The sequence below is a fragment of the Dermacentor variabilis genome, chromosome 1 (genome assembly GCF_050947875.1).
Source record: "Dermacentor variabilis isolate Ectoservices chromosome 1, ASM5094787v1, whole genome shotgun sequence".
Classification (NCBI taxonomy): domain Eukaryota; kingdom Metazoa; phylum Arthropoda; class Arachnida; order Ixodida; family Ixodidae; genus Dermacentor; species Dermacentor variabilis.
In genome coordinates this window covers 82,054,708-82,068,818 of record NC_134568.1, presented here as the reverse complement: position 1 = coordinate 82,068,818, position 14,111 = coordinate 82,054,708, and the positions used below count along the sequence as shown (strand labels likewise).

General features: G+C 49.2%; 1 protein-coding gene across 4 annotated transcripts in view; it reads left to right on the top strand.

The window, feature by feature from the left end:
• Window positions 1-14,111, top strand: part of LOC142579984 (SUN domain-containing ossification factor) — a 172,698-nt gene that overhangs the window by 129,323 nt on the left and 29,264 nt on the right. For all 4 annotated transcript variants that reach the window (XM_075690698.1, XM_075690705.1, XM_075690688.1 and 1 more), the window contains exon 12: window positions 13,137-14,073. In XM_075690698.1, the coding sequence (XP_075546813.1) occupies window positions 13,137-14,073 (937 nt within the window). The remainder of the gene's footprint in view (window positions 1-13,136; window positions 14,074-14,111) is intronic.

Genomic DNA, 14,111 nt, shown 5'->3' with positions numbered 1-14,111 from the left:
AACAAAGCATAGGAAATTTTCTCCGACACCCAACAGCAGAAAATTTTATAAATTTAAAAAAAGCAAGAGCGAAAGCCAGATATATCCGCTGCAGTGCCGAGAAGTCTTTGTGGCAAAGCTACATGCTGTATAAACAGCTCAACCACATCAAAAGAAATGTGGGAGAAGGTATGAAAGCTAAATAACAGCTACTCCCCATTCACAGTTTCTCTTCACATAGCCCCTGGTATACAGAAAAGTACAGAAGAACAGGCCAACATATTGGGTGAATATTTCTCAGTAGCTTCCAGTACATCACACTATGCAGAATCATCTCTAAAATTCAAAACTACAGCTGAGAAACAGACTACCAATAGATGGCAGTAGAAATGAACCTTACAATACTTTAATTACAGTTCAAGAAATCCACAGAGTACCCTCTGCTGCTAAACAGACTGCACCTGACCCCGATAAAATACATTAACAAATGCTAAGCAATCTCTCTGAACCTGCTGTAAAAGCCCTTCTAAGTTTTTTAACAAAGTTTGGGTATCAGGAAAAATACCCGAAGCCCGGAAGAAAGCTATTATCATTCCGATTTTGAAACCTGAAAAACTACCAACCTCCCCCGGTAGCTATAGGCCTATAGCCCTCACCAGCTGTCTTGCGAAGTCCTTTGAAAGTGTCTTGAATATTAGATTAACCTTTGCGCTAGAAGCTCGTGAGCTTCTTGATAGTCATCAATGTGGTTTTAAAAAGACATCCTCCACTAATGACCATCTAGTTCATCTTGAAAATACGGTCCGAGAAGCTTTTATGCACAAACAACACTGTCTTGCTGTCTTTTTTTATTTAAAGAAGGCATATGACACAATCTGAAGGTTTGGGATTCTTAAAGATCTGGCCAAGCTTGGCATCCACGGCAGGATGTTGAACTGCCTAAAGGACTTCTTGTCTAACCGTTCGTTCCATGTAGGCCTAGGCTCAACCCTTTCAAAGAATTTCGTTCAGGAAAATCGAGTACCTTAGGGGTGTATTTTAAGCACGACACTCATTGCTATAAAAATTAATTCTATTAGCAAAATAAGCCCAAAATCCATCATGTATTCAATCTACCTCGATGATCTTCAGATAGCCTGCCCGTCATCCAACGTATCAGCATGCGAAAGACAAGTACGGCTAACAATAAATAAACTAACAACATGGGCAGACACAGAAAACAGTGGCCATTCTTTTCTCACTCAAACGAGGTGTACGGACAGACCCCACCCTACACCTGAACGAAACCGAATTACCTGTCGAAAACGAGCACAAATTTCTAGGTATAACTTTTGACAAGAAACTCACCTTCTTTCCACAGATCAGTGCGCCGAAAAAGAAAGCATCTCGGTCTCTGAACATACTTTTTCATGCAAACACCGAGGTTCTGTAAGGGTATGCCTTCTACAAATTTATCGTTCTGTTATACGCTCCGGCTTAGACTATGGGTCTGTAGTGTATGGTTCAGCAAGGAAGTCATACTTGAACCGCCTGGACCCAGTACACAATTTAGGTTTGCGTCTTTCAACTGGTGCATACAGGAAGTCGCCTATAAACAGTCTGTATGTAGAAACCAATGGACCACCACTTTCAGATAGAAGAACCAGCTTACATGCTCATACATACTAAAAATTTGTTCACTGCAGTGTTGTAATCGCACCGCTGGCACGAGTTGTTGGGAACTCGGCGCTGACGCCCGTTGTTGCACCTGGGTCGCAAGCCCCAAGGGTAGCGTTGGCCTGGCGGCCTGGGGTACAACTGGAAGCATCCGAAGGTCCCGGCAAAGCATGAGTCGACTGGTAACAACAAAACAACTTGTTTATTCTAACATCGCAAAGAGTTGGCGGTCAGGTTGACCGAAGTAGAGAGACGGGAGTGCACGTTACTCAACAGAAGAAATCGGAGCCTCTTGGCGTCCGGGGGCAGCTGCTTTTATACTCTCGCAGTTGAGGGCAAGAAGGAACCCCTCTATAGACGAGCACGTGACTGTGCCGCTCGGGCACAATGGGATAAGGTGGCGCAGCCGTCGTGCCGGCGCCGCTGGGGCACAATGGGAAGAGAAGGTGGCTCATACGTCGTGTCGGCGCCGGTCAGACCCCCTCGCTTCACAGTTGGGGGGGAGCTCCTCTCCCCGGCTGCCGCGCTTCGACAAGCGTGGGCACCAACATGCACATACACACACACACGCACATGAAGACACGTGGCATTAGAACAGGCCTGGACGCGCTTGGCGGGGAGGCGTAGCGGCGGCGCCGAACGGGCCAAAATGTCTGCCGCTTTGAACGAAGCCCCGGCGTCCGTTGCATCCGCGCCGGCTTTACCGCACGTCGTAGGCGAAACGTAACAGACCGCCCCGCCGGGGGAAGGAGATCCCGATGGTCAGGGGACTGCATCCGCTGTCCGGAGGGATGTCGCTCGATGATGCTCATAACCGAAGTCGGGCGTCCCTCGACGTTTCTTGAGCGCAGCGCACAGAGAAGGCCTCGTTCTCTCGTTCAGGTTCGCACGGGACACTGCAAAGTGACTTCGGGAGAGTTCATATTTTTGTTCTCGTTCCCGGCAAGCGTTAGAACTACGCTGAAACTCAACCGCTTAGTCAGCAAGCATGGCACAATCCTCACTAAGCCCTGCCAGGCTCTTTCCCCTTCTATACCACTGCCTAGTTCCTTACAGTAGTCTAGCAGCACTCAGAACGCGTCCACAAATTGGAAAATTGCACTAGAAAGCATGTCATCACTTTGAAACACTAAACAAAAGCAATATGTTAAAAATCCTGCCTCAGGAAGAAAAACATCAGTAACAAACAATTTTGAGGCTGATTCCTACGTTAGGGGCTTCGACTTAAGCCATCGGCGTTACCGTTGAGACTCCCCTTTTTGTAACGCACCTCAAAGGAATATTGTTGCAAAGCGAGGCTCCAGCGCAGGAGGCGGCCATTTTTGGGAGAGATGGTTTGCAGCCATTGGAGAGGGCAGTGATCCGTCTCAATGATAAACCTCGAGCCGGCTAGATAGCATGACAATTTCTGAACGGCCCACACGAGACACGCACACTCTTTCTCGGTGGCGCTATACGCCTGCTCACGACTGGTCAGCTTACGACTAGCATACAGGACGGGGTGTTCTACTTCTCCATTTTCCCGTTGGCACAGTACAACGCCCATGCCTCGCTCACTAGCATCGCACTGAACAACGAACCCTTTTGTATAGTCTGGTGATCGTAGCACAGGCTGGCTTGTTAGGGCACTCTTTAGGGCGCTAAAAGCTCTTTCCTTTGTCTCGTCCCATACGACTGTTTGGGGCTCTGTTTTTCTTAGAGCATCCGTCAGGGGAGCCGCGATATCAGAGTACCTGGGGATGTACCTCTGATAGTAGCCGGCGACACCTAAGAACGACCGAATATCGGTCTTCGTGCGCGGTTGCGGGAAGTCTCGCACAGCGGCCACCTTTATTTCAGAGGGGCGGCGACGACCCTGACCAATCACGTGACCGAGGTAGACAACCTCGGCCTGTGCTAACTGGCACTTAGGAGCCTTGACTGTCAAGCCCGCTTCGCGCAGGCGGGTTAGCACTGCCCGCAAGTGTGCCATATGCTCAGACCAGGATGCGGAGAATATCGCTACGTCGTCTAGATACGGTAAAGCGAATTCTTGCTGTCCCCGCAACACTTTATCCATGAGGCTTGAAAAACAGTATGGCGCGTTCTTCAAACCAAAACTCAACACTTTAGGACGGAATGTTCCCATTGGTGAAATGAACGCCGCATACCTACTAGCCTCTTCTGTAAGTGGAACCTGCCAATAACCCCTGACAAGATCTAGGGTGGAAATAAACTGAGCGCTACTAACTTTCTCAAGGCGCTCCTCGATGTTAGGGATCGGATAAATTTGATCCTTAGTGATGGAATTAAGCCTGCGGTAGTCGACGCAAGGACGAGGTTCCTTGCCCGGTACCTCTACTAAAATCAAAGGGGAGGTATAATCACTCTCACCTGCCTCAATAACACCGAGCTGTAGCATTTTCTTTACCTCAGCCTCCATAATATCGCTCTGGCGGGGTGACACCCGGTACGCCTTGGATCGTACTGGCTCTGGGGAGGTAAGTTCTATATCATGAATAAGTACAGAAGTCCTACCAGGCCTCTTAGAGAACAGACCTTGAAACTCTTGTAAGAGCTGGCGTAGTTCGGTTTTCTGCTCAGGCGACAGCGGTGCTTTACTGATAAGGTCACTAATGACTTGACCGGTGTCTTCCCTGTTCGTCACTGAGCCTAGTCCCGGAAGCTCGACCGGAAGCTCTTCAGGAACGTTTACCATCATGCACACCACTGCTTCCCTTTGTCTATAAGGTTTGAGCAGATTACAGTGGTAAACTTGCTGTGCTTTCCGCTTTCCTGGCAGACTCACCACGTAGTTAACGTCCGACAGTTTCTGAACAATTCGTGCTGGGCCCTCCCACTGCACGTCTAGTTTGTTGTTTAGCGATGTGCGCAATATCATGACCTCATCGCCCACCTCAAAACGACGGGCCCTGGCGGTCCGATCATAATAAACCTTGGCCCTCTGCTGGGCCTTTGCCATTGCTTCACCTGACAACTCCTGTGCCCTTCTTAAGCGTTCGAGGAGCTTAAGCACGTACTCCACCACGACTGGGTCGTCGCCCCTGCCTTCCCACGATTCACGAAGCATGCGAAGCGGAGATCGCAGCGAGCGACCGTACACCAGCTCAGCTGGCGAAAACCCCGTAGCCGCATGCGGCGCGGTCCGTAATGCAAACATCACCCCAGGCAGACACAGCTCCCAGTCAGTTTGATGTTCAAAACACAAGGCTCTCAACACGCGCTTCATGACGGAGTGGAGCTTCTCAACGGAATTCGACTGTGGGTGGTACACTGAGCTGTGTAACAGCTTTACCCCACACCTTTCGAGAAAAGTTGTCGTCAAAGCGCTAGTAAACTCTGTGCCCTGATCTGATTGGATTTCCGCAGGAAAACCAACTCGCGCAAATATGGACAGTAGTGCATTGACTATCTCAACTGAGCTGAGTTCTTTAAGCGGCACTGCTTCAGGGAACTTTGTCGCTGGGCAGATCACAGTCAAAATGTGTCTGTACCCCGTGGCTGTTACCGGCAGAGGTCCCACTGTATCAATAACGAGCCGTCTAAAAGGCTCCGTAATGATAGGTACCAATCTCAACGGCGCCCTTGATTTGTCCCCTGGTTTGCCCACCCGCTGACAGGTGTCACATGTCCTCACGAAGTGGTCTGCGTCCCGAAAACACCCTGGCCAATAGTACTCTTGCAAGAGACGGTCCTTAGTTTTCTTAACTCCTAGGTGTCCGGACAACGAACCCCCGTGCGACAAGCGCAACAGATCCTGACGGTAGCACTGAGGCACGATCAGCTGATCGAACTCCACTCCCCTGCGGTCTAGATACTTCCGGTACAGGACCCCACCTCTTTCCACAAAGCGAGCATTTTTCTTGGCGATACCTTCCTTGATAATGCAGCGTATGTTTTCTAGGCTGCCATCCTTCTTTTGCTCGGCTATCAAAGCCGACCGGCTGACTTTTAGCAACCTATTAAGTCCGTCTGACGTAGGCGCGATGAGCAAATCTGTAGATAGCTCTTCTAACTTTCCCACATCGGGAATTTCCTCTCCAGTATCTGGTGCCTTTAACGTTACAGACTCAATTTTATTCAGTTCGGGCGTGCTCTGAATATCGGCTTGCTGCGCCTCTGACCCTTTTTCATTGTTTGATAACGTCGGCCCCGCAACTACCGCCTTTGCAGCGAGCTCCCGAACCTTCGATCTGGTTAAGGCCTGAACGCTAGCCTCACCAAACAAAAGCCCCTTCTCGCGCAGGAGGTGATCGGACCTGTTCGAAAATAGGTACGGGTACTGGGGGGGCAGCATAGATGACACTGCGGCCTCCGTCTCAAGCGCTCCGAATGGTCCTTCAATAAGCACTTTTGCTACGGGCAGACACACGCTATGAGCTTCCACGGCTTGCTTGATCCATGCGCACTCGCCCGTGAACATATGGGGTTCTACGTAAGAGGGGTGAACTACATCCATTGTAGCTGCGGAATCGCGAAGCACTCGGCACTCTTTCCCGTTCACGAGGAGGTCTCGCATGTAAGGCTCGAGAAGCTTCATGTTCTCGTCAGTGCTGCATATTGACAAAAACACAACTTTTGGTTTTGTTTCCGGACACTGCGCCGAAAAGTGACCCGGCTTCTGGCACGTATAACAAACGCGCGCTTGCCTCGTCTCGAACCGCTTTCTGCGTTCGGCTTCGGTTGCCGCCGTCTCCTTTCGTTCGTTTTGCCGCCGTCTCCGCCGTCTCCTTTCATCCGCACTAAGCGTGTTCCCCTTTGCTCTCATGGGTGTGAACTTCGGCCTCTCAAACTTCGAGCCAAATTCACCCTTTTGACCGTCCTTAGCTCCGCGAGCCCGACGCGTCACAAACTCCTCGGCTAGCTCAGTGGCTTTAGCCACCGTACAAACGTCTGGCCTATCCAAGACCCAGTACCGCACGTTCTCAGGTAACAGACTATAAAACTGTTCCAGCCCGAAGCACTGCAGAACTTTATCGTGGTCACCAAACGCTTTCTCTTCTTTGAGCCACTCCTGCATGTTTGACATAAGCCTGTAGGCAAACTCTGTATATGACTCACTTTTGCCTTTCTCATTTTCCCGAAACTTCCGACGGAACGCCTCCGCTGACAGCCTGTACTTTTTTAGCAGACTCGATTTCACTTTGTCGAAATCCTCTGCCTCCTCTCTATTCAAGCGAGCGACTACGTCGGCCGCCTCGTCGGGTAACAAAGTGAGCAAGCGCTGTGGCCACGTTTCCCGAGAGAACCCCTGCTTCTCGCACGTTCGCTCAAAGTTAACCAGGAACAAACCAATGTCCTCTCCAAGCTTAAACGGCCGCATCAGGTCAGTCATTTTGAACAATACTCGTTCTCCTGCACCGTGTGCCTGACTTCCATTACGAGCGCGTTCCATCTCTACCTCAAGACGCTTCATTTCCAAAGCGTGGTCGCGCTCTTGTTGCTCTCGCTCTTTCTGTTCTTTACGTTCACGCTCTTCTTTTTCTTTCTGTTCTTTAATTTCGCGCTCCTGTCTTTTTGCCGTCTCCCTCTCCTCAATGGTCTCAAGGCATTCCGACAGCTCGTCATCCTCAGCTTCTAACTCAAGAATAGCCCTTAGCAGTTCAGGTTTTCTGAGTTTGTCTGAGACATCCAGACCCAACTCTCTTGCAAGCTCCAGCAATTTCGGTTTGCGCAACGACTTCAAATCCATGGCTGCTCTGAATGCTGCTTTCTCTACTGCCTATTATTGTCTTGCCGCAAACTAACCCGGCAGCAACGACAACCACAATTACCAGCTCTGTTTCTGACACTAACAAAAGCCTGGCAAAACTCAGAAGAAGAAAGTCCCGCACTCACCAAACCTCGCAGCCAAGAATTCAGCGCAGTCGTTCCGCTGCAGGCAACCAGTCATCACACAGGGCTCGTTGCACTGCTCCCGGATGGTCGTTGTGCTGCTCAGCATACAGTCAACTGCATATCTTCGCTGCTGGCCTCCGTTGTCGCGATCCCACCACTGGCAGACAGTTGTTGTAATCGCACCGCTGGCACGAGTTGTTGGGAACTCGGCGCTGACGCCCGTTGTTGCACCTGGGTCGCAAGCACCAAGGGTAGCGTTGGCCTGGCGGCCTGGGGTACAACTGGAAGCATCCGAAGGTCCCGGCAAAGCATGAGTCGACTGGTAACAACAAAACAACTTGTTTATTCTAACATCGCAAAGAGTTGGCAGTCAGGTTGACCGAAGTAGAGAGACGGGAGTGCACGTTACTCAACAGAAGAAATCGGAGCCTCTTGGCGTCCGGGGGCAGCTGCTTTTATACTCTCGCAGTTGAGGGCAAGAAGGAACCCCTCTATAGACGAGCACGTGACTGTGCCGCTCGGGCACAATGGGATAAGGTGGCGCAGCCGTCGTGCCGGCGCCGCTGGGGCACAATGGGAAGAGAAGGTGGCTCATACGTCGTGTCGGCGCCGGTCAGACCCCCTCGCTTCACAGTTGGGGGGGAGCTCCTCTCCCCGGCTGCCGCGCTTCGACAAGCGTGGGCACCAACATGCACATACACACACACACGCACATGAAGACACGTGGCATTAGAACAGGCCTGGACGCGCTTGGCGGGGAGGCGTAGCGGCGGCGCCGAACGGGCCAAAATGTCTGCCGCTTTGAACGAAGCCCCGGCGTCCGTTGCATCCGCGCCGGCTTTACCGCGCGTCGTAGGCGAAACGTAACAGCAGAAACATACTGTATTTACACAATTGTAAGTCGACTCAAATGTAAGTCGACCCCCCCATATCGCGGTGACAGGAAAAAAAAAGAAAAGCATACCCAAGAATGCATTCGATAACGAAAATTTATTGGTAGCTGGCATGGTCACTGGAATACTCGTCCTCACTAGTGCTGCCATCGTCATCGCTGCTAGGGGCCCACAGCGCGTCGTCGTCCAGTGAAATTCCACATTTGGCAAACGACCGCGCCACGACATCTTGTGGAACAGCAGCCCTCGCCGAATGCACTCACCCACACGCAGCCATCAGGGGGGCCCTTTTGACAGGTCCAGTTCATGGTCTCCTGTTGCCAGCCACTCGTTGTACTCATGGTGGAGCAGGTCCTTAAAAGGCGAAGATCCAGGCTTGTTTCATGACCATGTCGCACTTCACTGGCAGAGACCGATCACACATTTCAGTGACGTACGCCACAAGCTTGGCCTACAGCTCCGTAAAGCGTCCAGACTTCGGCCCGTGGGAAATTCTTCACTTGCCGTCACAGGTGAAAATTTTGCTTGGCTGCAGTCGCCACTCTCGCACCACCTGTTCAGAAATATCGAACTTGCGGCCCGCTGAACAATGATTTGATTCTTCGGTGTAAAAGGATGGCAGCCCTCTTAAACGCTGCTGTGAGCGAGCACCGAATGTTTAGTGGGCCTGGGCACTTATGATGACTGAGGAAGCATGGAAGTAGCATGTAGCCGGCGCATAGAAGCCGGCAGTCAAGTCAAACGCGTCGAACTGAGAGCTACAGGAAAGCAGAAACACGTGAGCGGTGTCTGCTTTTCCATTAACTATCAATACTCCCCGCAAGCGCCACTGTTCTAAGGGTGCCGCTGCGAATGGAACAGCGGCACTTCCATCAACTATGGACACTCCCTCCCATGAGTGTTGTGTGCACTGTAAAACTCTCAAGCATGTTGAAAAACCCTTCCAAAAAGCGAACGAATGCACAGGATAGCGAAAAGCTATGGGTAAGGCCATAGAGCAAACATAAAATTTTAATTACGTTGTAGCTCCCCTGATATCTCGTTGGTCTAGCTCTTTTGGCGGTGCCATGTTTTCGTCTCGTTTGTAAGTCGACCCCCCCACTTCAGATTTTCAAATTTAAAAAATAGGTTGACTTACAATCGTGTAAATACGGTATCTGTTACCCAATAGTTACAAGGTGCCTGTCACGAACACTGTTTACCAACAAACTCCAAGCAATAAGACCACTCTTTCTCCGCTTTAAGGAGAGATACAAAGAATTAGACATAACAGGCACATTGCCTCAGATAGTCCGGAAACCCGATCCACTCCCGCCTTGTTATTGCTAAAGCCCCTACATCCACGCGCCACCGCCGCTTTCTTAAGTAGCAACAACCTTTGTTGTGCGCCGCCTTTTCCCCTCACACCAAATCCGGTTCCGGTATTTCCGGTTCCGGCATTTCCGGTTTAAAAATTTCCAGTTCCGGCGTTTCCGTTTCCTGGAGTTGCGCTGCGGGAATTACCGCGTTGACTGCCGTTGGACGATGGTGAGACGCCCGCGCGTGCTTGGCACAGCTGTGGCAGTCACCATAAGAAGAATGCAAAGGGGACAAGCTGTGTATTCCGCTGAAGTAGTAGTTCGCGGTCGCTGTTTTCAAAATGCACGAAAAACGGCAGTGGTCTCCAAGCGCCTAGGCACTACATTCCACTGTACATTGTCGCTCGTGCAACAACCCGTCGCAGGTTGACGCGAAGCAGCGAACACGAGCAGATCGCTGGTTACAATAGGCGGTGGTTCTTGACTGGAATCGCATTCACAGTTTCAACCGCAGCTCGTGCAATTAAAGCCTTTTTAGCAACACAAAAGTAAACAACGCTAAAGAACAAAGCGTCACTTCCACTCGTAACAGGAAGCTGCAGCTACGTAAGTTCCGCTTGCCGCCGGAAGCTAAGGGGGTGAGTGGGAGAGGCGCGTGGAAGAGGAGGGCAGCTTGGCGGTACTTAACCTGGTCGGCAGAAACGTGTATGGAGGGGCTTTAGTTATTGCCAGCCTTCAGTGTGCGACTTCACATTAACACATTTTCAGAAAAAACAAACACCACATGAACATATATTACAAGATTATTTAGCACTAAATGAAAAATATGCAGAATATACAGCGTTTTATACCAGTGGTTCCAAATCAGCAGTCTACATTGGAAGTGCTGCGATACAAATCAATTAGGAAAAACCGGTACGCCTACCTCGGTGTGCATCCATTTTTACTGCGGAGTGTTACGCAGTCTCTTTGGCCGTAGAAAAAATAATAAATGAGAACTTTGAGAACAGCATCATTTACGCAGATTCACTAAGCGTACTAACAGAACTTCACCCAAGAAATGCAATTGCACCGTTAATTGGCGATATCCTACATAACGTAAGAAGAGACACAAGACAAAGACACAACATAAAATTTTGCTGGGTGCCGAGCCACGTCGAAATCTGTGGAAATGAGAAAGCAGATGAATGTGCAGTGAAAGCTCGAGATAAATAACTAATCAAAGCAAAAATTCCTTACAAAAATTGCATGAAATTAGTACATCATAAACTGAGAAATAAATGGCAGACAACATGGAAAAATGAAGTAAACAATAAACTACACCTAGTAAAACCTGTCATACAAGAATGGAAGTCATGCTCACACTGAAAACGCTTCATCGAAGCCATTTTATGTCGCCTTCACATTGGACACAAGCAGTGGCGTAGCAACAGGGGGGGGCCGGGGGGCCGTAGGCCCTGGGTGCAAGGGGCCAGGGGCGGGGGGGGGGGGGGTGGGGGAGTCATATACGTCTGAAGACACCCCTTTATCCGCCGGCTACACCCGGTGGGGGGGGGGGGGGTGACAGAAGACCTATGGGCCCCGGGTGCCAGACGACCTAGCTACGCCACTGGACACAAGCACCTTACGCACAACTTCCTTCTGACAAAACAAGACAAGCCAGTTTGTGAAAAATGTGGCAACGAACTTACCGTAAACCACATCTTATTATCATGCGTGAAACTCTATTTGATAACTTGTCGTTTCCAGAAAGCCGGCCCCTTGTGGCACACTAGCATCTTCGTGTGTTTAGAACGTTCAGCCACGCGGAGATCAGTAAAGCTGTTTGCGTCGTCTATACCAGCTTTAGCCACAGTGGTTCTTGAAACACTGAGAAAGAATATTTTGTTTTGCAATGAACATATTCTATTTCACCCAACATTGATTTGAGGCGAAGATGCAGTTGTCAATATGACACATGTCATGAGCTTTTTAAGGGAAGCTGGTGTCCTTGAAAAACTCTAAATTCTGACCCTACGCTCTGCTTTATATTATGATACACCTCATCCACCTTCTCACATTTGAGAAGGGATCCTCCGAGTCCTTGGGATCCTCCGAGTCCTTGGGATCCTCCGAGTCCTTGTCCATACAAGAGCTGTCGCTGAGGTGATCCAACTTTTTAAAATAATTTTTACCTTGTGTTTGGCACACGGTAGCCTAAGTTACTTATGTGCCATTAAACCCAATACAACACAACACAACACAGTCTTTTGACACCTGTTGTTTAGGGTACCATAAGTATTTTTTATGATATTTCAGTATAAGCTCGCTCATACGTTTTGAAAAACAGAAACATGAGAAAAAACATACTAACTGGGAAAACCTATGATCCAAACTAACTAAAAAAAATTGACAGACTCTACTCTTGTTGACATCTACATAATGCGAAGCGTCGTGTGGATTGTTGTGGCACGAGATGCCGATGTGCGTCATGCTGGTGGTGCTCCAGCAGCCCGAGACACGTTTTGTTGTTTTCTTATTGTGTGTTGTTTTAAGAGGGCGATGGGAAACCGAAACAATATCGAGCTGGTCAGTGATGCCAGATGCTGCCGAAGCGAAGCGCGATGGCCACATCGCGCCCCCTGCAGCAGGGAATGGCGGCGCATTTGGATTATCGCCTACTAAAAACGTGCAGTACGCTACCAATGGCACTACGCACTACGCGCTGTAAAACAGAGAGGTGAAGATGCTTATCGCATAGGTTTGACGTCAAAAGCTGGGAATGCAGCGTGCAACGACCCAGGCGGAGATTTGCTGGTACCAGAATAAGAAACTGCATGCCATTGTTTTTGATGTGAGATGGGCGGCTATATACTGTTCTTAATCATGCGTGCCTCGCACCTTTTCTTGTTTACATTGGATCTAGTGGCCAGAAAACATATCATACAATTGCAGTTTGGCGATGTACTGAATGTTGATGCTGTAAAATCCTGTTTTCCGATAACGTATGAACTGGTAATAAAGGAACGTAACTTTGTTGGGTCATCTTTTTTTTTCTCTATTACGAAAGTGGGTGCTGGAAAAATGCACATAACGCAAACGTATCAACGAGGTTCTACTGTACATTGTTTCAGCTGCCTGTGACTTCTGTGGCTTGGGTTTATGTTATAGCTTTCCTGTGTCACTAATATTGTGCAAAATAGGATGCCACTCACAAAGCACATCACACTTGCTCAAAAATTGTTATCAGTGACAATCACTACAAAGTTTCGGTGTTTGTTTATTGGTGCATCTGTATTTTATGCAGCAACCTCTATACATCTGTAATCTCGAAATGCAAATGTACCTTTTAGAAGTGCTTTTGTTTATTCAATGTTTGCGAGCTAGTATATCTGCAGTGGCTGCATCATAAGTCTTGTCACTTTTAATTTTTGTCAGAAAGAGAAATACTTGGCAGTGGACCTTGCTGACTTTTATTCTTTTCTTTCCACAGTTTACATGCAAACTGCAGTGTTGTGAATGCGTCTCACCAAGCACAGAATGCAACTGCTAGACGCCTTGGCTGCCAAAAAAACAGAAGCCGCCAATTTTTTGGGTCGGTGTTTCAGCCATGCACCATGTGCTCATTGTTTGTGGGCCAGTCAAAAGTCACTCAGACTCTTAGTGAAACCATTGCCTGCCGGTTTCTCCGTACCGCTCTGTCTCTAGAGGATGACTGCCCCATAGATGAGCCTGATGAAGAAAGAGATCCCAGTAAGAGCACTGGGAGCTTTAGTGACGTGCCCCAGGAGACAGACAGCAGTTCTGATTTGACAGCAGCAAGTTCCTCTTCTGAAAAGACTACGGTGCCAGTCCCAACTCAATCGTCGTCCACATTTTCTGCGAATGCCACATCTGAAGTGGAACAATCAAAATCTATTGCTTTGCCCAGTAGTGACACTGCACAGCCAGAAAGCATGAAAGCTTCCTCTAGTCCTATGAGTGCAACAGCAGCCTCTAGTGTCGAGGCAAGTACCAGTGTTGACCATAAGAGCCACTATGACAATGAAACAGAGTCAGAAGACTTGGGCAGTGCATCTGAACCATCTCACAGGGAGAGCACAACACTGCATACTTCTACAGCTTCTACAACTCTTCAGAGTAGCTCTCAAGCATCTGATTCTACAACAGATTCGGTGACAGCGACTCCAATAATAATGGATGTACCCACATCGGTGAAGACGAGTCCTTCAAGCACATCAACTGCTGGTGCAGAGATTGCATCTCCTGTGGTGGACTCTGCATTGCCAAATAGTGTAACAACTGTTTTAGGAGTGCCACCTACGAGTGAAGTGGACAGTGGTGTCTTGGTCGTGGGACCGGAGACGGATGGTGGCAGTGTAGTTGCCACGGTACCTTTGCCTCTGGATGAGCTCGTCCACGATGCTGATGTGAGTGTTCTGTCTGATTATTATGCTCTTTTATTGCG